Source organism: Amyelois transitella, chromosome 21, assembly GCF_032362555.1.
Source record: "Amyelois transitella isolate CPQ chromosome 21, ilAmyTran1.1, whole genome shotgun sequence".
Lineage (NCBI taxonomy): Eukaryota > Metazoa > Arthropoda > Insecta > Lepidoptera > Pyralidae > Amyelois > Amyelois transitella.
This window is the reverse complement of record NC_083524.1, coordinates 9,385,988-9,410,314: the sequence shown is the minus strand read 5'-3', so window position 1 is coordinate 9,410,314 and position 24,327 is coordinate 9,385,988. Positions and strand designations below refer to the sequence as shown.

Here is a 24,327-nt window from a genome sequence, read left to right as displayed (position 1 = left end):
ACAGCAATGACTTATTTCAAAAGTATAATTCAGGTATAGTGACATCAAATTCTGTTTTGGGATCTGAGTTTTTACAGATTCTTTATACAAAAACATATAGTTTTTCATAAGTTATTTTGTTATATACAATAATTATATTTAATTTACACCTAGAAATATACAATGTCTGTATTAAGTAATCTAATTCTATTTGCTTCTCAACAGAAGTATTGGAAAGTTTTCAGTCACCAGGTAGTCGTCTTCAAATATCACTGCGATATTCAACTCGAATTCTGAAACAAATATATAATTTTATTGAGGTGGTCAAAAAATAATAAATATGGCGGTCTAGTTGCAGCTGACGCCTGCAGACGGTGCATGTGGCATACAAAAAGAGAAAACTACCATATAGGTATTGTTTCAGTTGTCTGTCAAGGATGTCTGTAGAATTAATAAGGTGCCACAAATAAATTGCGTGAGGTGTATGGAGGGACAGGTTCAGATTCCATTTCTTTTTCTGAGTAATGCCTATTAGAGTTCAAACTATCTTGAAGTTGAGCGTGGTGGTGGTGGGGCAGATGTAGGACCCCATCCCCTGTTCCGATCGTACCTATCTTGAAGTTGAGCGTGGTGGTGGTGGGGCAGATGTAGGACCCCATCCCCTGTTCCGATCGTACCTATCTTGAAGTTGAGCGTGGTGGTGGTGGGGCAGATGTAGGACCCCATCCCCTGTTCCGATCGTACCTATCTTGAAGTTGAGCGTGGTGGTGGTGGGGCAGATGTAGGACCCCATCCCCTGTTCCGATCGTACCTATCTTGAAGTTGAGCGTGGTGGTGGTGGGGCAGATGTAGGACCCCATCCCCTGTTCCGATCGTACCTATCTTGAAGTTGAGCGTGGTGGTGGTGGGGCAGATGTAGGACCCCATCCCCTGTTCCGATCGTACCTATCTTGAAGTTGAGCGTGGTGGTGGTGGGGCAGATGTAGGACCCCATCCCCTGTTCCGATCGTACCTATCTTGAAGTTGAGCGTGGTGGTGGTGGGGCAGATGTAGGACCCCATCCCCTGTTCCGATCGTACCTATCTTGAAGTTGAGCGTGGTGGTGGTGGGGCAGGTGAAGAGGCGCGGCAGCACCATGTGCAGCGGCACGTCGCGGCCGCGGCACACGTCGCCGTCGCCCGCCTGGATGTTCTGGATCTCCGTCGCTACAAATATACCTATATTTTTAACATTTCCCCTTTTTCACAAGGTTACAGTCTACGAAAATACAACAAGTTTCAGCGCCTTCAATTCTTTCTTTATACTAAGGACAACTTAAGGCGTCTTTCAGAACACCACAAGTTGTTCTCATTTAGAGGAACTATAAACCACAAAAATAGAAAGTCGGTTTTCTATCATTGAAGTAGCTTATATGGCAAACAAAATATCAGTTTTACTTACGGCGTTCAAAGGGTATATTTGTGAAAGATTTAATTAAAAAAACAACTATAGCTACTCTTAACATACCGTCCCGCGAGTAGCCCTCTGCGCAGCCGCAGGTCTCGACGCGCACCAGTTGTAGCTCTATGGATTTGATGGGAACGCTGCATTCTTCCACGCGGATCTGGGAAGAAGCAGGCGAAATTATTAAGGCACAGTGTATTTGTTTGTCTGTCGTTCACCTCAATATCACTGATCTGATCCCCATGAATTTTGTATACATTTTTGAAGTACAGAGAAGGGTACATTTCACGCGGGCAGAGCCGCGAGGGATTGCCATCTTTTCCTACAGGCTAATTGTACTTCATAATAAAGGCTTATTTGTACTTATAATGAAAGCAGAATAGATTTCTTTATTTATAACTAAACAAACTCAAAAACTTCTAAACCAGTAGTCAACCTACAGATGGATAAGCTAGACTTCCAGAAGTAACATGAAGCTAAGCTCAAGAAAATAGTTCGTCATGATTTATCTACCTTCCCAGTGATGGGTTTGTCCAGCGAGCAGACGGTAGTGGCGATCTCTGCGTACACCTGGAACTGCGGCATGGAGACGCGGCCCGCGCTGGCCGCGGACGCGCGGATGCTGCTCGGCGTGATCTCGCAGCGCACCGGCTTCAGCGGCGGCGGCTCTTGCTGAGATATACCAATTATATGAATATCTTTTTATAACCATCACAAGGACATGAAGAGTAAAGTCAGCAAGTGCATTGAAACTCCTCCTTGACATAGTGCCAGAGGTTGTAACCAAGTGCACTTGGTAAATAATGATCTTCTGATTCAAACAAACACTCACTCATTCACAAACTTTAGATGTATCAGCATAAATAGATAATCTAAAACTAACCTGTCTGTATTGAACAAAGAACTGGCAGCTAGCATTCAGTGGCTTGTTCAAGAAGGACCTCTTCATGCTGCATTTGATAGTGTACATAATATTGACGAACACGCCATGGTAGGTCTCCAGCAACCCTGGGTACCCTGGGGATACTGCCTGCCGCGCACGCAGTGGGACTTCAAATGGAATCTCTGTGATTCCCGTGGGGATTTTTCCAGGCGGTGCTAGCTCTATTGATGTGTACAACAAGTTTAGTGGCTGAAATCAAAAAGATAAACATTCAGTTTGTAGCACACAGATTTTTTAAAATCCCATTTTAAATAGCAATAAAAATAGGTGGTTAATTGACAATATACATACACATGTTTTTGTCGCTATTCACTATCACAATGCTATCATTAACCCATACAGCTGTGTGGCCTGTCAGTCTTTTCAAGACTGTTGGCTCTGTCTATCCAGCAAGGGATATAGATGTGACTATATGTAGACATGTATCACCTTCTTTTGATCTTTAATAACTTTAATGTGCAACATTGAGTTATATCTAAAGTTGTTTGATATAGACCTAAATCACCTTTATGCTGTTTGAGAAGGCTTCAAAGATTCCCACATTCTTAGTGCTGAGCTGCAGATTGACGCATCCTTCCACCAGCAGCGTCAGACCTTCGTGACGCACGTCGCCGTTACTCTCCACTACCGCTACGCCTGCTATAGTCTCCTAAAATTAACAAACATCATTCTTTCTCAGAATGCATTTATATGAGGCAAAAGAACTATCCAGGATTAAGGCAAGTAAGATGTGGTCTCTGTCTACTGTTTAAAATAAGCGAATTACGCTTATGAATATATCATTCTTCAGCCACCAGAACCTTAGACCTATTGTAATTGTAACCATATTGAAGGAATAAATGACGATTATGATTCCAATGTAGGATAAATTTAAATAAATAGGAGTCAGAACTTACGCCTTCATGATAAACTTTACTCGCTCTCTTGAGTACTATTGATAAGTTTGTTGACATTCTAGCTTAACAACTCTAACTAATAGATGAATAGGAAAACATTTGTTTCCCGAATAAAAATTATGAGACTCAATGCAAGCAATGCAAGAATTAATAATTAATTTCTCCAACAAAAAACGAGTTGTTTGTATTGTGTGTTTTGTGCAGCTCTGTCAAGAGTGTCAAGTCAGAATGTAATGTCAATGTTGCTATATAAAAATAAACTTTGACAAGCACGTTTACATGCATAATTGGTTGTGTATAAAAGGGAAATGACGAATTGGCGCACTTTGAAATTATGTATTCCTTTTTTCATACCATTTTTGGTCTGTTTCTATACACTACATACTGTCTGAACATATTTTCAAATAAATTTTATAGCAACATTGGACTAAGCTGTCAAATGTCAAAACCTTTAAAAAAATAGTTGAAGGTATACGTCCGCTGGTGGCGGACGATGTGAAATCGTTTAGAACGACAAAATACGATTTTTATTTATTTTGTTACGTTTTCGAATATATAATCGTGTGCTACAAGATTTTACAGTGATATTTAATAATTTTTGTGAGAATTGTGTTGTAAAAGTGATTGTTTCTGTTTCTTCGGGATAGATTTGAACAGGTGATGCCCTCCAATACACCCCGGATGGATCGATATCGGTGACTTTGAGTTTTTGAGTATTATTTACTCGGAAGACCTGGTGGTGGACAATGGAGAAGTCAGCCCGACCGCGAACCGCCCTTAACGAATGTGTAAAGGTCGTGGTGCGATGTCGGCCTCTCTCGGAAAGAGAGAAAAAAGAGGGTTACGATGAGGTAAGCATTCTGGATAATTTGTTTGTGTCGGGTACTAGGACTGCGCAAACCTAGTGCGTCGATTTAATTCAGAACTCGACACAACAAATAACATTTTCTTGTAATCTATTTTAATATTAAATGAATATTGACTCTGTATTGCATCTTGGATTTTGCTGCAACGCATGCTTCAAAGCGTGCTGTAGGTAGGTCTGAATCACGCGCGTGGGTAAGCTAAGGTGGTTTTCTCGTACTTACGTTTATGAGGAATTATTATCTTAAGCTGTAGATATTTTTTAGAGAGATCTCATTATTTATTTTCGAAATTATAACTATCATTTTTAAGATAAACCCACTTAAAATAGTTACAAAAATGTATTACCTTTTCTAGAAAACCTTCTTTTTGCAATGTTATAAATTTTTAAATAATATTAATCTTCAGCAAATAAAAAAATGTTTGAAATTTTTGCTTTATATACACTAACTAATTAGTTATAGGTAGGTTTATACATTAAATTTTGATTTAAAATGTATTTGCAGTAGGTAAGATTATAGAAGTTGTTTAAATTCAAAGTTACAGTTAAAATATCTCTTTTATTGTGCCTACTGGTTTTACTATAAACCTAATTTATTGATCATTTATTTCCCTATACATTTGTGTTTTCGCTAAAATTTATGTTCAACTTTAGCAACAATATATATTTTTTGTAACATTTGCATGGATTCTCTGGTTCATTTGATACTTTTTACTTGATAATTTTTAACTTTTGCCATGAAAATAAAAGTTCTTTCAAATATCAGTATCTAAGTAGAATTCAAATTTTCGAAAATCATAAATATTTGTTATGTCTTTTGGGACAACTAGGGAGGCTTTATATTGGCAGCAACAATGAGAAGATGTGGTTCTGTTTGTTATTCACCTCGGAGTTCACCTGGAGGAATTCCAATGCTGTCATACTTCAACTCATGTGTAGTGTTTATTTACAACAGGAGCTGTGACAGCAAGGCATGTTGTCACCACTTTTGTTGTGCACTGAGTCGCGAGCGCAAGTTTACTGATACATCTGAATCTCTGAATACAAGCTCAGATTTCATTGACATATTTACAAAATATCAATTGATTGTGATACTTGGGCGCAGACTCAATCTGTGTGATTTGTCGCTTTAAGATAATTTTAAAGGGGCAAAATGACAATTTTTGTCAAATTGGAAGTTTTTCTAAATAAGATACTTAATTTGATCTAAACAATAGTTAAAAAATATTGTAAGTTAAAAAAATTATAAATATTCTATTGGACATTTACAAAAGGATACCTATTGTTTTATTATAAAAAAAAACTACCTGGGGTCATTTGGCGAGAGGTCAGGTCAATAATATCGGCAGGCTTGCATAAACAGAGAAATTAATGTGTATGAAGCGAAAGCAATATGCAGGGATTGTGGGCAAGAAAAGATGTCTGCCTACCGCTCCAGAAATGAGGAGTGATTTGATGACCGTCGTTGAGAAAATACGCCGAAAGATAATTAAATAAAATGTATTGTTTACAAAACCTTAGCATTTATCGGGTACTTGTTTAAAATCAGAATTGGCGATTATGATTCGCGTCATATCGGCATGTGCGTCACTTGCGCCCGCGTCGCTGCCAAAATAACTGGAGGTGTGTTGAAGATGTCAAGTCGATGGTCGCCTTTTACGAAAATGTCATAATTTTATTTACTTCTCCTTGTAACGCCTAGAAATGTAGATACATGTAGCATAATTAAATCAAAGGCGTTCTGGTGAAAAGTGCGGTCAAGAGTACCTTCCTACCTAAATCTTTCCGAAAGACAGGCAATTGTGTAGGTGTTTCTAAAGATAATTATAGGTAATTAATGTCGTAGGAATTTGGTGTTCGGGGTCTCCTTTCTAAGAACATCAAACGTTTGGATTCCTTTTGACTACCGGAGAAACAGTAGTTACCCACATAAATTATTATTTTTCTATCACAAATTTTATCCAAATTAATAAAAAACAAAAGTCTTTACTCTGGAAGCTGTACAGTTTCTCAAATCAGAATCCGCGCGCGCAATAAATCTGGAGATCTTGACCCGTGTAAGTAGGTGAGCCGAGTCCATACGCAGCCGCTCCGTATTTAGGCATAGATCTGCAAACTGCACACTACACGCAGGCGCAGTTTCAAATTAAAGATAAGTACTTACATTTGCTAGTAGCTTCTACTCACGGCTTCGCAACCCTATGTTTATCGGAAATCCCACAAGAATGTGTAATATTTATTTTTATGTGCAGTAAAGAGTTTGTTTATAACAAACAAACAGTTCTCTATTACGGGATTAATCTGGGCTTCTTGGTTACTGCAGATTCAACTGCCGTCCAAAAAAGGATCCAATAACGGATACAAATGACACACAGGTAGTTGTAATGAAGGATGTAAATTAAGTAGTTGGAAGTGGACCAGAGGAGCATTGATCAAGGTATAACACTCCGTGTCCAATAAAAAACTCAAATAGCAATCTATTCTAGTCCGGTAGTGTCGTCAATCTGAAGAGCGGTTACATTTTTTGCTCATCCCGCAAAAAGGTCGCTTGGAGAAGATCCGAGTTGTTTTTGTGGCGGTGAAACTGCGCGGGCGCAGGCGGAATTGTATGCAACTGAAACGAGAAGCGGTGTTGTATTGCAACTGAAAATTTCCCCCGCGGAAATCGACCTTCGGATTTTAATCGCCACTGATGCAATCGGATATCGGAAAACACACTCAACCTGGCATTTATTTATGGACACAATTATCTACTTACCTAAATCTTTTTATAAGATAATATCGTAAATCGTAGAAACAGCGTCTCATGTAAAAAGAAACCATGATTGATAAGATAACGCTTATGAATATATATAAATATATGTACCCCGTAAGGGATTATAATTATGTAATGTATGTATTTAATTGTGACGGAGTTACAAATAAACAATCATATAAGGTTACAGGATAAACATCACGTTTTATTAATATAAGAGAACCAAAGTTTCTCAGTAGCATTTCGTACCACAGTTTAAATTTGAAAAGCACTTCTTCTACTTATCGTGTGACATTGTCTCTCATCCTTGGGTGATCCCATTCGCACCCTGCGCCACTGTTCCTTAGGGCCTTGGGTCTGCTTCATTCTGACATCTCTCTCTCTCTCTCCACTTTGTGTGGTCTGCAGCGATTTATAAAACCATTTGCAACTCCGGCTGATCATTCGCGGACAATCAGTATGACATTGAAATGATAGCATTATTATGATGATGAAGTCCAACTATTTTTTTAAGTTGAATTACTGCCCCTAATTAAAACTTACTGCTCCATAATTATCAGGTACGATCCTGTATCGTACCTACCCTCTGCTTCTGGTGGTAGGGCAAACCTGAATAGCAGCCAAATACACATACCATATCTACCTACCGGAGGTTTACTCAAGTTAACGCAATCAGATTTGCATTTGGTCGAATTTGCATAACGTTATCAATATGGGGCGACGATCCGATGTACCCCGTGTTGTTACACTCAGTCCCCTTTCAGGTGCTCGCCTGATATGATGATTGCCTGGGCGAAGACACAGGTAGGCTTCTTGGAATTCATCTTTGGCGAAAGGCTATAAGCCTGTCAGTCCTGTCACTATCTCTGAATCTCATAATGCTATCCAGTTAAACGTGGACTTTGAGTCGTGTTACTCTTGACTCTGTCTATCCCGTATAAAGGGATATTGATACGCATATTTACGTATTGTATATAGTGTATTATATGTAGGACCAAGAATCTCGTTAAAAGTTTTAGATTACAAGTAAGGTTCATCGATTAATTTGCGATTCCCGTGGGATCGAATATGAACATCAACAAGTTACAATATTATATTTTATTTCTTGCTGACTCGACTGCTGCCGCATGTGTAATGAACTTATCATTATCACGCTATGTCCTAGTGCGCTTTTGTAAAATATCACCGCGGAGGACAGGTTATTAGTAAATATCAAATACAAAATATGAAATAAAAAAAAAAATAAGCCAAAAAATTCTTAAAAAACATCGATATAGTAAATACTCTGTAACTATTTACTATTTTGTTATATGGTTATAACAAATATCCAAAACAAATCACCGTGAATGTAGCGCATTCGGATTAAAAAACCCTATTTCAGTATAACGCATTTCTTCACTCAAAACTGTGATTTATTCACTGACATAATCCAATACAGACGCGACAAGTGTTTGATGAATTTCATGCGTTATAAAAGTCGTCGTAAATAACTGGAGATGGCACGTGTGTGCCTCGGAAAAATTTGGAGATCAAAAGGTTACCCAGATACCTTTGACCTGCATTTTTTGGGATAACAACATGTCACTATTTCAGGCAACAGTAAAAGAGACTTGAATGTTGGTGACATCAAATAATTGACCGAGGAGACGAAGCAAAAACATTTTTTGTATGTATACTTGTAATCCCATAACTTTAGAACCGTAGGTCAAATTATGATAAATTTGAATTTGATGAGTCTTGTGACTTACTGGATTCAAAACTGGCAAAACTCCGAAGGTGCAACGAGGAATACTCAAATATAAGAGAGAGAACGAGCACACATCACGCACCTTTCTCCCAGAGTCATGGGTTAGGCAGATTTTTTAGACGTTTTCTATAGAATTTCTGATCGGGAGTGACAGGGCTTACTGACACTTACCAAGATCCTTTTATACAAGCTCGTTTGTTTAATGAGAGTACTACTCTATAGGAAATTTTGATAAATAAAACGAAACCATTAGTGTTAATCATACTATATCTGATTACCGATCCATGAGATTAGGTAAAGTGACAAACATTTCTCAATGAAATTTTTGAATATATTATGCCGTCATCCAGGTATCCAACAAGCGAGAACAGAAATGGTACGAGCGACTGTCGAGCCGGAACATCGTGGACGACAAAAAGTCGGCCGGTCCCTTGCAGGTCTGACGTCACAAGGGATTGGTGCACTAACATTTGGTGCTTGCACTAATATTAAAGTTAGATATTGCTTTGAAATGGAACATGGGCTTAACGGTGAAGAGAGTGTTAATAAAGTGGAAGCAATAAAAATTGTAACTAATTCGAAATATGTGTTAGTTTAGAATAAGAGTAACATTATCTTGAAATTAGATGAGCTGAAGGTCAGGAGGACGCCAGGCAATAAAATGATAATAGGTCAGATTATTGTCAGAACGGGGGCTGAATCATCTGGATTCTAGAACTGTATCATATTTACATAAGAGTGATACATCATGTATATATGTAGATATCACACAAATTGTCACAAATAAAAGACCTTGATTATCAATGCAATGACAGTTTTGTTTACATGTTGTCTCACCCTAAATTACACGGAGTATAATGCACTTACATTATTTTAACTAAATAATTTATCTAAACATGGCTCCCAGTTTTATTAGTCTGATACATTTGCTGACACAATATAAAATATTGGAGCAATGTAAACTGTTACAAACTTTGAGTTTAAAAATAAACTACTCTAGTTACGAAATAAACATTTTAAATGCAAGCAGTATACGTTACCATATGCTAAAGTTGTAATGCATTACGATAATGGTCAATTCAGTTTTCTAAGCTGCTCATTTGATCACAGACACTGCTTTAAGGCCTTGAGCATTGTACTGACAAAACTAATTCATGAGATGCGGAAATTTGGTGAAGGTTATAACTTTAACACTGCGTTCATCATCGCACCATCAGGGTGGTGTATTCATTACTTATCTCCTTAAATGCGTTTCCTATGACGAGCATAAGAAGTGGCGGCAGTAACATGAATGATTTATCACACGTTCATGTTAATTGATCTATCTTAGAACAATTACTTACGGCGCCAGTTAACATACAACCAAGTGTATATTCCACGATGATATCCTAATTAATTCTGGGATTGTAGGTATACAGGTCGTAGCTTTTGACCAGGGTTGTTGTTAAACTATATTTACTAAACATTGTCATTGTTATCATAGTGACCTTTGATAAAGAAGTCATTATTTGTATCCAGCTGTTAAACACCTGGTGTTCCAATCACAATTACTATTGTGCTGTGGCAAACTAAAAACAATAATGTTTGGCACGTGGTGTCATTTATTTTTGTAACCAGTAAAAACACTGTTCGTTACAAAGGTTCGATTTTGTATTTCAACTCTTAGCGAGAGAAGTCATGGTAGTGGGTTACCTAAAAATACTTAGGAATAGGAAATTAAATTTATTTTGTCATTCCTCCTTATTAGTTCCTCATTATCAAGTGAAATCTCCATATTATCCCAGAGCTGTATTAAAGCTATTGTGTGTCCAGGTGGTGAAGGTGTGGCCGGAGCGAGGGGCCGTGCAGGTTTACAACCCCAAGGGAGAGGACAAGCTGTTCACGTACGATGCCGCGTACGACTCTATTGCCGACACACAGACCATTTACGATGAGATGGTAAGTTCTAGTACTGTTGAAAGGACCTCATTTAGCACGGCTTCCATGAAATTATCATCGAGATGAGGAAAACGAAGAAGGTAATTTTGTGTTACCTGACTGGTTTAACCACAGGCTCCCAAAGGGAAGATGCAATTTTGACACACGACATGATTTTGATGATTATAAATTTGTGTACTTTCGTTAGTTCAATAATTACCGATTTAGGACACTACACGTGAAAACAATTCGGCACATAACAAGAAACAAGTTTTTTTAAAACATTGTTCCTTATCGATTCTACCTTATTGATTCCTAATATATCTTTGCTACTCCTATGTTTTATTTATCCAAACCTTGAATAATCTAGAGTATTTATAGATTAAAAAACGAATATATTTTCAAATGATAGGAAGTAATATATTTTGCTAGTCTATTTATATGCCTACTAGGTTACTAGCAAAAATATTTTAGCATAACGGTATTTTTATACGTAAAGGTTTTATTTTTAGGAGAAACTAGAGTGCACATTCTCGCGCACATTCTAATTCAGACATTTATCGCCTAAAATGTGTCCTATGTCTGCTAGTGTTATATGATATGAATTATGTTTTGTCATATGTATCACACTATGACACTTCAACTAGAAGATTATCAACGAAAACTTGCTTAAAAAATAGCATAGGTTCTAGAAGAGACCTCTGTGGAGTTCCACGTTCTTAATAAATAGCTCTAAGATAAATTTTTTGCGGTGAACATATTTAGTCGTTTGTCAGAGTTGGCACGCAGTTGCATTAGTCATTTGGTAAATTAGACGCTTTCTTTTGTATAATTTTCAGCATGCGGCTAACGTAACAAGCAATTTATATCATGAAGTGGTAAATGTTTAAAAACCGATTTATTATTTTACCGATAGATAATAGTAAATAATCTCTAAACTATCAGTTTAAAGTGTCCATCACTGCTACGACAATAAAAGAGTCGGATCATTATGAATAATTCGTACAGATATATTTTTCACTAATCATTTGAAAATGTGGCGCCTCTGGTTTATCTCTATCGTTAATTACTACCTTACAATGGCAATGAATACGCAATGATGCCATGTAAAGCATCCTACGCGCGATCACTCATAGTGCTTGTCAATGGAGAACCTTGGCAGATCGTAGACCAGAAGGTTTTTGCCTTTTTTTGTCATAAAAAAGTAATTGTTGTGGGCGTCGAGGGTTCTATCAAGGCAACTGATTTACCGGTAACGCCTTATTAGGTTTGATAAATTCATAATGACCTTACAGTTTTCATCGATGTCTATAACAATAAGAACCTAATGTTTCTTGCCAAGTAGATTAATGGAAATATGTATATGGTGATTTCATAGAAAAAACTTCTATTAGGACTAAGTTCCGCTCGCAGATTGATTATCTGTTGTTCATATATAAAAACAAATTGCTTTACTCGCTTCAAATTAATTTTGTTTATCGTATCTTGATAACGATTCGCGCTGCTGATGCATTGAAGCCGCACGTAGAATATAGTCTGATAAGACGGCAAAAAGCGATGTTTTTCTATCGGCTCTTTCATCCGATTCTTGGTAAACATTGTTATAAAAACACCAATCAGCGAGATGAACTAACTGCGGCTCAACGAAGACAAGCCGCACGCGATGTCAGGTCCGACCAAAACTGGACGAAACTGTTTCATCGTAGTGGCCACAGAAATAGTGGTGACGACGTTGAAAAATGTATAAAGAAAATTAATGTTTTATCAAATGGGTTTATTGCGTTTCATGTAAATCTTTAGCGTAAAAGATTACTTATGACTGCGACTTAGGCTACATGAAATATATTTATTAAACTTAGAGGGGGAAAAGATACATCTGTGGTAAGACAAACATTTTTTTTTGACAGTTTCATCTATTAATTTGGTATATAAATTATTTGGTATATAATGATATGATAATAACATGAAGTTCATATTTAAATGGCCTCAAATATTTCAACTGAAGTTATATTTTTAGTTAAGCCTGAGCGTGTATGAATAGATATCCTCTGTAGAATTAACTGATTTGAGATTTCTCCTGTATTAGTAATGATGTTCAGTTAGTAGCTGCAAGTACGCAACTGCTTATAGTATTAGGACAAGGTCGTGATATTACGAGACCTTACGTAAACGTTCTCATATGATTTATTTGTACGGCCATTGGCTGCCCTTGACGACGGCCTATAAGCAGATGTTCGCAAACTCCAATTGTTTCAGGAAAATGTACCTATATTGTTCCTAATTATTGTCTTTTGTTCGAAAATAAACACACGAGGAATCGCAATAATCGCAAGTTTGGTCCGATCAGAGCCAAGGCTATCAAAACTGCACTTACGTCATTCAGGCATTATCGTTTATTTTCAGCCATTCAGTGACCAGCTTTTTTCTATCAGTAAAAAGTAGAAATTTATAAATAGTCTCAGCTTTGCTTTAGTATAAAGTGGACCAAAAGTGATTACATTCACGAGCAGGTTTGCCTGATTTTTTTACCGTGTTAGATTACCTATCTAATAGAATAGTGATAGTCGAATACTTTCAGCAGGAAAGAGCTAATAAATTCATAAAGGCAACCGTAATAACTATCGTACTCACACAATGCGAAGCGTAACGTAATTCATATTTGAAAAGTAGGAAGGTGGAACGTACTCAAGATTTATGAAATACCTAGTCTGGTCATGGTCAAACTCAAATACTGTTCAGTATTATGAATTTATACTTTTTTAGTTTGATTTGTTTTTAAAGTTATAGTGAAGTCGTAATCTTAGATGGTGTAATTATGTCATTCTTTGAAATTTTAAGGGAGAGGTGTAAATTACCGCAGATACACAAACAAAAGATAAATTTGTTTGATAAACACGTCACTGAAGTTACATCGAATACTAATTGTTTAAAAAGTAAATTAGAATAAATTAAAGAAATGCAATATACAATAAAAACAAGGGTGAATTTTTAAGACTGTCGTCGAGCTCAAGGCATATTTAACGATAGTCGTGTGCCATTAAAATTGCGTGCTGGCAGTTCCGTCACGCGACAATATCTGTACCAATGCGGGCGGGTGTCGCGTGCCGTGTGGTGACATCTGTATCCCAAATGACAGGGAAAAGACTGGCGACTCTAGATCGGCACGTGGTATACTAATGAGTCTGAAATTTTCTTAGAGAACCAGAATAATTTATAGATCTTTGAAATCTTTATCAGTACAACATAGATCACCAAAAAGGTGCTGTATTTTTATCGTCCATTATGTTTATTGCACATCGTCTTAACAAATAAAAAAAAAGGTTATATAAAATGTATATTTCTTTCATTTTGCGTAGCTGTATTTCTTTCATTTAAGATCACCTGGCCGTGAACAAAACCTTCCATAATCAAATCTGATTTCTGCCAGGTCCGTCCTCTCGTCGCGTCCGTTCTGGACGGTTTCAACGGCTGTGTGTTCGCGTACGGGCAGACTGGCACAGGCAAGACCCACACCATGGAGGGGACCCCTTCGGACGAGGGCATCATCCCCCGCACCTTCCACCACATCTGGGCCCACATCGAGAACACCGCGTCGCCGGACGTCACGCATCTCGTGTCGTGTTCCTACGTGGAACTGTACCTCGAAGATGTCCGTGATTTGCTGTCAAAGGATTGCAAGAAGCTGACCATAAGAGGGCAGGTGAGTTTAAGTAATTTTTCCATTTTTCTAAATGCTTTCTTTTAGTTTAATTTTAATGTCTATTTTAGAATCTACTAGGTTTATCTTTGTACTTACTTACGTACAGTTGTTAGTGTGGTTGTGTACTGTTCTGTTGTTCTGCTAGAAAAAGTTATGGGCATTCCTAAAAAGCATTGGACATTCCTTCATAAAATTGAAGAGGGTTCGGTTATGCTCTGCAGTCTCACTGGTCATAATGAGGCATTCATATTAAAACATATACGTAATAAAGATTATCTCTGTACGTCAATCTACTTAATCGAGCGCTTATGTGCAAATGAGTGTCGTCTAAAATGTACGGTGGATGGCGGATGTCGCGTACAACGTCACTAATGCAACGTTTAGCATACAATACAATCGATATTGTGGGTTTTCAGTCTGACCCAAATTTTTAGGACTTGCCCAAGGACATGTATAAGGGCAGCTAGTTTATTCATTCATATTTCTTCACGTGCAACATTACGTATTATATTGAAAGTAAAATTATTTTTTGTTTTACAAACATTCTTTCCCATGGAAATTGTAGCAGAATGTTCCACTTTTATGATTTCTGTCAGCTTTGACTATTTACCAACGTCGCTTGGTTACTCGTTAAACAACAGTCGTTTTAGCCTTATCGTGTAAACTAGGAATAGCAAACAGATAAGAGCACGCAAATACACCGGAAATTTAAGCTTGGCGTCAACCTCAAACTAATTGCAGACCACACAACCCGCGATCAGTTAATATTGACCGAGCGTGATTGACACAACCATTTCAAACAGATAATAATTTTGTCACACATGTAAATTTTTTTGTTTCTTATTCATCGCCTAAAACAAAAATGCCAAGTTTATAAGGCTCGATTTCTTTTTACTATTTAAAACAATTTATTTACATAAGTAGTTTATGGATGTTAATGGATGATAAAGCTAATATTACAAATATGCTTTACCAAAATAATATCCTAGTTGAAATCTGTCGCCATCTTTTATGTCAATATTCACATCTTTACATGCAAAATTGCAGCTTGACAATGCATTCTATATGAATATTATGTCAGGTCAGTTACTTTTGCTACTTTTCAGGAACAATAAGATAAATATAATAAATTACGTAAATTAACGAATGACTCATGACAGAAACAAGTAAACTATTTACTTGATACACAATAGGCTATTTGACTGTATTAAAAATATACATTTCTTTTATGTTATCAGTCTTAATATTATTTTTTTGGACCGATTTGTGATAACGCGAGATAAAAATATTGCATTATTTAAACAAAATCCGTCTCAGAAAATTAGGTTTTTATATGCAGCTGTCACGTGACTAAAAACGAACGTGATTGGCTATTTCTATTATGACGTCAATTATCCATAAACAGACTGCGGATCGTACCGTTCCTTAGTGTTCGCTATTATTTTTCAAGATTTTATAAGTGTTTGATCGCTCAGGATTACTCAGATAACATAGGTATTTAATAATGGAAACCAATTCCGCGAAAGCTGACAGTCGAAACCTACCAAAAGTGGACGCAATAATGGTTGGAAGAAGAAATCTGGATTGTCTTCTTCAAAGACAATCCAGATTTCTATGCTGAGATACGAACTGAGGAATGTGAAAACATCAATGTAAGTATATCTTGGTAACCACGGATCTTAGATCATGATCTGAAACTACTTCTTGCGAATATTCAAATCCATCGGCATAGAAAAAAACAGTTTCTTAGGAGATTTTATTGTTGTATTAGTGCATTGAGGCACTGCACGACATTTATAGGAACTCATTTTAATAATTTTCACACATATGACGTGGCACAAGTAAAATAAAACAAGAGAAAATCAAAACTTTTCGAAACACCAACAAGCTTTGTATGATATTTACACGAAATTTACGTCACTGCATGCCATGGCCGCCATATTGCTAAAAGTCGCGTTTTGGCGGCATATTTGAATATTTCATTTTCTTTTTCGATTTTTTAATAAAATAGCTGTAATAAAGGCAGAAAAGTATTTTTGTAGGGCTCCTTATAAACAAATAAATACCCTAAGATAGTTTTTAGATCTTTGTCAAATAGCCTATTATTATTATCTCACGTTTGTTTTGACTTCTCAGTATCACTTTCATGTTCGTACACTCCCGCGGCTATTTGTTATCAAGACGAACTATAATCAATTTTTATTACAGCTCCACCCTCATGCTTGAAATTTCACCAAGTATTATGACATTAAATCCAAACTAAAAAAATCTCAATTTGAATTTTGGCAAAAATTTATAAAAAACTAATATTGATTAAAAATTTAGTCTAGCCGGCTTGGAATTTTCATTTCCAAAAGACATATCCAATTCTCTCTCATCCTACTCGTATGACCTATCCTGGCAAATGATGACCTAATTCAGGTGACCCCGCAGTTGGCGTGTCTCCTGCATGCCGGTGGCCAGTGACGTCATCGTAGCGGTGGGCACGATTACATGTTATGGTCGTTGCGACCAATGTCACCTGATTAAGGGAAGATTTGAACTAACTAATTAGTTCAATTATTTTTACGGCATTATTTTTATAGTTGACTTGTTATCGACTTATATGGACTATGGACATTTGCTAGGAGCAATTTTGTCATCTGGTACTAATGCTTCAAGTATGGTAATGGATGCTGCCAGTGCGCGTGCGATTATCATGTGATGTGATCAGCGTTAAATGTGTTTTCATTGAACCATCGGTCAACATGTGTATTAAGAACATAATTGAATATTTTGAAAGTCTAAAATGATCATTTTAAAAATCATGTTATTATTATGGCTCTAATGAAAATGAAGTGTAAATAATTATGGCCATCTGGAGACTTAAAGACCTACAAGCACATGTACTTCGTTGTGCAATAGTCATACAAATCTATACAAAATACATAATTGTAAGTATGTAAATTGATTTAAAATGCTATATAGACTTATTAAGGAAAATATTTTACGATACTCTCAAGAAAGTATCGATAAGAAATTGCGTTTTTAAACAAAAGCGATTCAATATAGCCATCAAATTTTCAGTAGTGGGTTCAGACTTCAGGGCCGCGTTATCGTTATCGATACATAAATTAGTAGTTATCGCTAGATATCGATTATCGTGATAAAATGCGACGTCATGCGACATTGTAGCAACTGACCACTGGAGTTTATGTATTTGTTGATATATACGACTAAGTTGATGGATGCTTACGATTCAGCTGATAGTTTGATCAAATATCAGCTAAATATTTATTTGTTCGGCTAAGCTTATTACGATGTCAATACCTTTAAACTTTTTAGCTTTGTTTAGAAGCGGAAACACTTGTTATTGTAGATAATTATTCGCCTTCTTTAATAATATATTTCTTTTATTGTTTCTTTATTTAATCTGTAGTGTTTGGGAGCCACGTGACAGATCCGCCTTCCTACATTTTATTGATTTTACATGTATGGAAAACTTTCATAAAACTAAATTCACATACAGCGAAGAATGCTTAAAGGAAAGCAAATAATAAAACTGATTCACAAACAATAGATTGTGATCCTATGAGTGTGCACGATATACTTACTATTGATGATTCCTGCGAATTGGCGGATTGCCAACAACCATTCATAAAAGTTATAGCGTCAGTTGTTAATTAACTCAAAGTTAATAAAGTAGTCACTTGTGGGGTCTTGTGCCTGCGAGTTGTTGTAGAAGGGGTTCCACTATAACACTAATGGTGGTAGCAACAAGTGGTTTCGAAATGGCAACAATGTAAAAAAAATATAAAATCATCGTAACTCGAAACGGATATGGTCATTGAGAGCTTATCAGACAGATCTGTGTACCATATACACCATCAGTTGACACCACGGGGTTTACCTATAAGATATAAATGGCCATAGCCATATTTTAAGAAAAATATAAACACGTGACAGTGATGGAATCCAGGAAGAAAGAAATGGGTTTTGTCTGGAAACGCACCATGTTGAAGTTGCGAATAAATGGCCATTATTAATTAGTAGTTCAATGTCCTTACTCGTCGTCGTGGGGGTAATTCGGACTATGACAGGTTTTTTGTCCCTGTATACCGCCGGGATCAAATCACCAGGCCTCTAACCCGGGGTCATCGACCTGATGTGTTCCCCTCTGGGTCTATTAGGTAGTTACTATTCAATCAATTTATCAATATCCGCAATGACAGAGAAATTTTACAGTGCAATGTTGATACAACTCTTCACTGTAGGGTGTGTGAGGGTTTTTAAATAGGGCTTGCAAAGTTGTCAACTTCGTACACACGTCGAGGTCACAAGGACGGCATTGTTTATTATAAGTAACAATTAAGATACTGGTATATCGCATTCGTTAAAATTTAAAATGAATGATAAGTTAAAATTTAAAATGAATGTTGGGTTTTAACATAGTTATACCAATTTGTTCATATCCAAGCGCACTATACAAAAAGCAATGTTTTGAAGTCGTCATGAGGCATCACTGGCGTGTTAAGTAATAACACTTGAAATAGATTAAGTACCACATACGATTGCAATGCGCAATTTGCATTTGCATGAGATGAGGTCGGAGTTTCACAGAGTCTGTCGCGGTTACTATTTGCTGAAGTATGCCATATCGGTTATTTCCTCGTCTAGTCTCGCTTGAGCTTCGTCGTGTTTTGTTTTGTTAACTGGCCTATTGTCAGGTGATTCAGGTGTTACATAATACGTGCGCTTTGACATCGGTCAGCGAGCATAATGCTCTTCAGCGGTCACACTTCACGCTCTCGTGAAACTGCACAAAACATTGGTGTTGCCAGTACAACAATAGTTGAAATGTTCAAGGCTGCAATCGAATCATCATGCTTGCTGTAATGATCGTGATGATAATTACAATGTATGGTTTTTATATAAATTTCAATAACATAGCGGGTTTTGATGTTTCGGGCTCACCAACACAAATGAAAGATAATCCGCAAAGGTGTGTTACGTGAAACTATGCGCGATTTGGGATTATCGCTTTTGTGATTATGCCACGGGTTAATGAAACTAGCTTTACCTTTATTTCTGATAATTAAAAAATCCCCTTTCCTAGCAAATTGCAAGTGATCTTATCGAATGGAAGTATATTCAACTCTATGTATAACCTATATGCCCATAACCTTCTTAAAAAAGCAATAAGCTTGACAACCGATACCTATTCATTTCTTTTTTCATTTTCATTTTTTTTTCAATACTAAGACCAACATTGTAACCATATTCGAGGAATAAGTGATTATGATTTCTTGCAGGAGCTGAACGGCTTCTACATACCAGAGATGACTTCAATAGTGTGCAAGTCGGCGTCGGAGATGGTCCGCGTGATGAAGGCGGGCAACAAGCTCCGCGCGGCCGGCCGCACCGACATGAACGAGCACTCCTCACGCAGCCACGCGGTCTTCCTCGTCACCGTCGAGACCGCTCATCGGGCTAACAATAGGATTCGGTGAGTTTGCATCTAGAACTTCAGTATCATCATAGTTTCGGGGCTTAATTTATTTTCTAGTTCAGAATCGCTGAGTATATCTAAAGGTTCTTATTGTTTTCAGTTGAGGACGACAACTCCACCTAGCGCTTGTTAGTAGAGTTAGCAAACCTCTTAAATTTCCTTGTCCTTGTTGAAGTAAAAATCCTTTTTACAAAACAAGTAAGAGGATAAAGTACTTAATACTTTATCCTCTTGTTTTACTTTTATTTCTCTCTTTAATGTAACTTGAAATATGTAGGTATAGTACCAGGTTAGCTAGCTGTGATACCAAAAACGACATGATAATTTATTTAGTGTTTTAGACACGAAGTCAGCAATGAAATAAGTAATGTTGAACGCTAACAAACCTCATAGGCCCGATTTCTGCATCGCTCAATCGCAGACCAAAGTAATTATGCACATTGATTATCCTCCTACGGAATTCTAGCTGAATTTAGGCAGCGCTAACAATGTACGAAAGTGGTGAGCAAATATTAATCGCTAATTAGCCAAACCGTAATTAAACATTTAATCTTAATATATAAATGGAAAGCGTGACAGGCTGTATGACTTAATTTATCAACGTCTAAGAACAACGCGCAGTTTTAGTCTCACATTTGTAATCAATAAATTAATACCTAGGCCATTAATGTTTGCCTATTGGACAAGGTTCGGCAAACATTTTAATATAAATTTTTTGATATAACAGATTATTTTTCTTCTTTTCATATTTATGAGCTAGCTCTAAAGTTAAATAATGCGTCCTCCATTCTTTTATTCTTTAATGAAGATTATAGCACGTAGACCGTGCTTGGTCTTAATATAAATACGGTCAATTGGATATAGTGGTTGTATTAGCACTTCAAATTAATTGAACATGATGAGTGCGCATTGGTTTGGAGAACATTACTCACTTGATGATCCGTTTCCGTTTGCTCTGACGCCTGTCTGTCTGCTCGTCGCCCAATAACTAAATACTTTATGCGTTATCTGGATAGTGGCCAAAATTATTTGTGTTTTCGCGAAAGATTTTACGTAACATTATTGATAAAAAATATAATTTTTCTGGAACCTGTGTACCTAACACATTACATCAAAAACCATTGAATCGAATTTTTGGATCTTTTCAATATTTCGTACTTCGATATTCTTTTGAAGATACAATAATTTTTCATATTGTTTAAGTAAATTAATTTAAGATTGCAGAGAGTATCGTCGCCAGCATACGGAAATTACGTATTTAAACGGATGTCCCTTCAAGCCAAACAATATTGTCCATATTGCGTTATATCGCTCTCTTTACGAGCTGCGATATACAACCAGCTTCCGCCTTTTTACCGCGCTTCAATTTTTATGTTCTACTCAATCGTCTTATCTAATAATTAGTATTGTATCATCATAGTTTGATACTGATCGCTTTTAATTTCGTGTTTAAAGTTCAGATCAATTTGGGTTCTTTAAAATATTTTTACTTAACTAAAAAATATCTCTGAAATACATCATATACCTATGCATTGACATTGAACACAAAAACAGAAAAATTTAGCGCCCGGTATCAAATTATTCATTGAATGGTATAATCTTGACAAGTGCTGATTTATTTAGTTGATTCGTCGCGTGCCTCGTTCCGCTAATAGGCATATTATACACTGCCTGGGAAGCTTTGACTGTTCTGTTAATAATTCCTTGGTTTAAACCTCAAATAGCCAGTCACATCATGTCATAGCGGACTTCAGGCCTCGAAGCTTAATGGTGGAGTGTGCATCTGCCAGCACGCCAAGATGGCAGAGATTCAGTAAAAAATTAACTTAACTTCACATATATACATATAGTCACATCTACATCCCTTGCGAGATAGGCCAACAGTCTTGAAAATTACTGCAAGGCCACGTTCAGCTGTATGGCTTTATGATGGAATTCTTCTGGAATTCAAATAGTGACAGGTTGCTAGCCCATCGCCTACAAGTGGAATCCCAAGTTAATAAGCCTATGCCTTAGTCGCCTTTTACGACATCTATCTCATCATCTAAGTGCCGGAAACCACACGGCAAATTCTATTGACACTATTTTACTTCGTTTCCTGTAAAGTGGAGTAGATGGAACCTCATGAAGACATCCATAGTGATGGTGATTACATCATCGACAATAAGCAGAAGACTGTGTATATTTCTCCTAAGCAGACGAATCAGGGTGCGCGTGGGCGGCAAGACATTGCAATTTAGGAGCATGAGCAACTCTTACATTACGTGGCTAACCTCCGGGAAGGTGATACCGCGGTTGTTCGGGTGAACGCACCAAACATTTTAGCAGAATTAGCTTGTGGAGTTCATACTGATAGTGATATAGGTACGATAGAATTAATATACAATAAGTGCTTGTTTCATATGGTGACTTTTAATTAGGTTGTTGCTAATATAGATCATGTCTGTTTTAAGTCTATAACTTCACGAATGATCAACGATGCTTGGTGTTAACAATATTACACAGATATTACTGTAGACTGTTGGACTAGTTGGTTGGTGGTAGACTGGTGTTTTGTCGTTGTTAGCCCTCTGTACTCCATATTTACCTCGACCTCGTCTTCTAAAGCCCATAAATGCCACAATACATCTACATCAATTATAATGCCGACGAAGAATTCACCGCCTTATTTGTAAAACAGTACACAGCGTTTAATTAGTAGGAAATCACACGCACGCTTCGCGAATCAATAAAGTTTATTTTCCATAAATGGGGTGGTGCGTTGCATTGCTTGCTGGCTGATGTTTTTTTGTGTTTACGCTCTGTAAATGATTGCACAATGCTTGTATTTCCCAATGCGTGATGTTTTTGGCAATGCGATGCGGGCGCGGAACGATTGAGTGAATTCGAGTCCACAGAATTGTACCGTGACCATATGTTTAATAATGAATGTCTTGATGACACTGCGTTGCAACAGGAGAAAAAATATACAAACTTTATTTAATAATAAAGCATAATTTTCGGGCCCGTGTTCGTGTCTCACCTTTATTTTGACGAATGATCCAAACATTAAACTGTATGCTGAGTGTTTGTTGGTTTATGATCCATGCTAATTTTAAGGATTTCTCTGTCACGATACTTAACAATATTTCATAATCTGTCACTTCCAAATCAGCAATTTCAACGACAACTTATTGAAAAAGGATGAAGATTGCATCAGGATCCTCATCAGATGGGCAGATTATTTCTTAATTTGTAATTGTTGAAATAACGGAAGACAAACGTTTGTTATAGCTTCACGAGTCACAACATTGTGCGTAGGTCCATCGCGTCCAGTTGATATCTGGCTAATTTCACGGGCAATTAAACCGAGCACGGTATGTAATTGCAGACCTTACGTTTTTACCCCATTAACCGCTGTAATTAGCCAAACGTCTTGAATTATGTAATTGGAAAATATCTTTGATAATGACAATATTTTCCGAACAAGTTTTCTTTCATGTTTCATTTCATACATATGTATATCACGTCTTAATTCCGAACGGGATAAATATGTATCCCGTTCATATTTATCCCGTTATGTATACATAGAGCCCTAATCATATAAACATAAGTTTAAGGGAATTTTAGCTGCTGGACCAATTATACGTGCGCTCTTCGGTTTATTTGCTATTTACTCCCAATCCTCCGCCCGCTGAGGTTTTAAACAAACATCTGAGGCATCATTATAATACATTATGAAGAAATATACAATTCTACCCTAACTTTTCTCTTTATTTGTTTTAAGATTTTTTCTCTCTCAAATCTTTCCCATCAATATTCAGCAGATGTTATATACATACCGTAATTTAAATTTCTACACATTTCAGTTTTGCTTCTAAAATGTGCAGGGGTGGAGTTTAGACATTACAGTTTGTAGCCCTCCGACCGAACCTACTCGTATGTTTGGTCTGGCGATGACGTCACGGCGCGGCGACCGCAGCCCACGTATGGCTAAGTTTTGTGGATCGATACTGGTCTGGGAGCTTTGAGCACCACATTACCTATGCCTAACTGATCGTGATGTGTTATGAGTGTTGCCCTCTTGGATCGTGATAGACCCAGGTTCCTAACCAGGGAGAACTAACGGGACAAAAATGTCAAGAGGATCAGAAATCATAAAGGATTCAGTAAGAATTACCTACAAAAAAGATTGTTACCGTGACAACTAAGTTAGCGTTTCCCTGTAATATGACTGTCAGACTATGTGACTCGACTTCAGTGCTCAAAATGTTGACGTTTTGCTTTAGATTAGTTCCTAGTCTTTGATCAAGTACTACGTCTATTTACATCGTTAATGCAAACTATTTTAAACTTTAAACAGGTACCTACAGAACATAATGTCTTTACGAAGCGGTTGCTTTTCGTTTAGGAATTCCAACTGGAAAATTGGAAATGACTTGGAAGTTATTTTGCTGAACAGACAGACAACCGTCTAGACGTAAAACGTTTTTAAAATTATTTCTGTTTTGGGGTGTTTGGTATTTAACTCTTACTGCCTTGTACAGACTGAATGCTTTTTCATGAATTTACTTAACTTAAACTTGGGATTCTTCTTTTAGGCGATGGACTAGGG

At 37.0% G+C, this 24,327-nt stretch overlaps 2 protein-coding genes across 3 annotated transcripts in view; one reads left to right on the top strand and one right to left on the bottom strand.

Moving 5' to 3' along the window:
- Positions 1-3: 3 nt before the first annotated feature.
- LOC106140664 (vacuolar protein sorting-associated protein 26C) lies at positions 4-3,469 on the bottom strand. 2 transcript variants are annotated; one of them, XM_060950227.1, is made up of 7 exons: positions 3,262-3,469; positions 2,871-3,014; positions 2,306-2,554; positions 1,936-2,094; positions 1,486-1,582; positions 1,059-1,184; positions 8-272 (listed from the first exon to the last, which is right to left on the bottom strand). In XM_060950227.1, the coding sequence occupies exons 1-7, from the start codon at positions 3,316-3,318 to the stop codon at positions 187-189; spliced, it is 918 nt and encodes a 305-aa protein (XP_060806210.1). In that variant the 5' UTR covers positions 3,319-3,469; the 3' UTR covers positions 8-186. The 2 variants fall into 2 exon arrangements, with proteins under 2 accessions (XP_060806211.1, XP_060806210.1); XM_060950228.1 differs by lacking the exon at positions 1,059-1,184 and having other exon boundaries at positions 4-272.
- Positions 3,470-3,723: 254 nt separating this feature from the next.
- Positions 3,724-24,327, top strand: part of LOC106140661 (kinesin-like protein Klp68D) — a 30,819-nt gene continuing 10,215 nt past the window's right edge. Inside the window, exons 1-4 of the mRNA XM_060950262.1 lie at positions 3,724-4,112; positions 10,441-10,566; positions 13,973-14,245; positions 19,537-19,730. Of these exons, the coding sequence (XP_060806245.1) occupies positions 4,008-4,112; positions 10,441-10,566; positions 13,973-14,245; positions 19,537-19,730 (698 nt within the window). The 5' untranslated portion in view covers positions 3,724-4,007. The remainder of the gene's footprint in view (positions 4,113-10,440; positions 10,567-13,972; positions 14,246-19,536; positions 19,731-24,327) is intronic.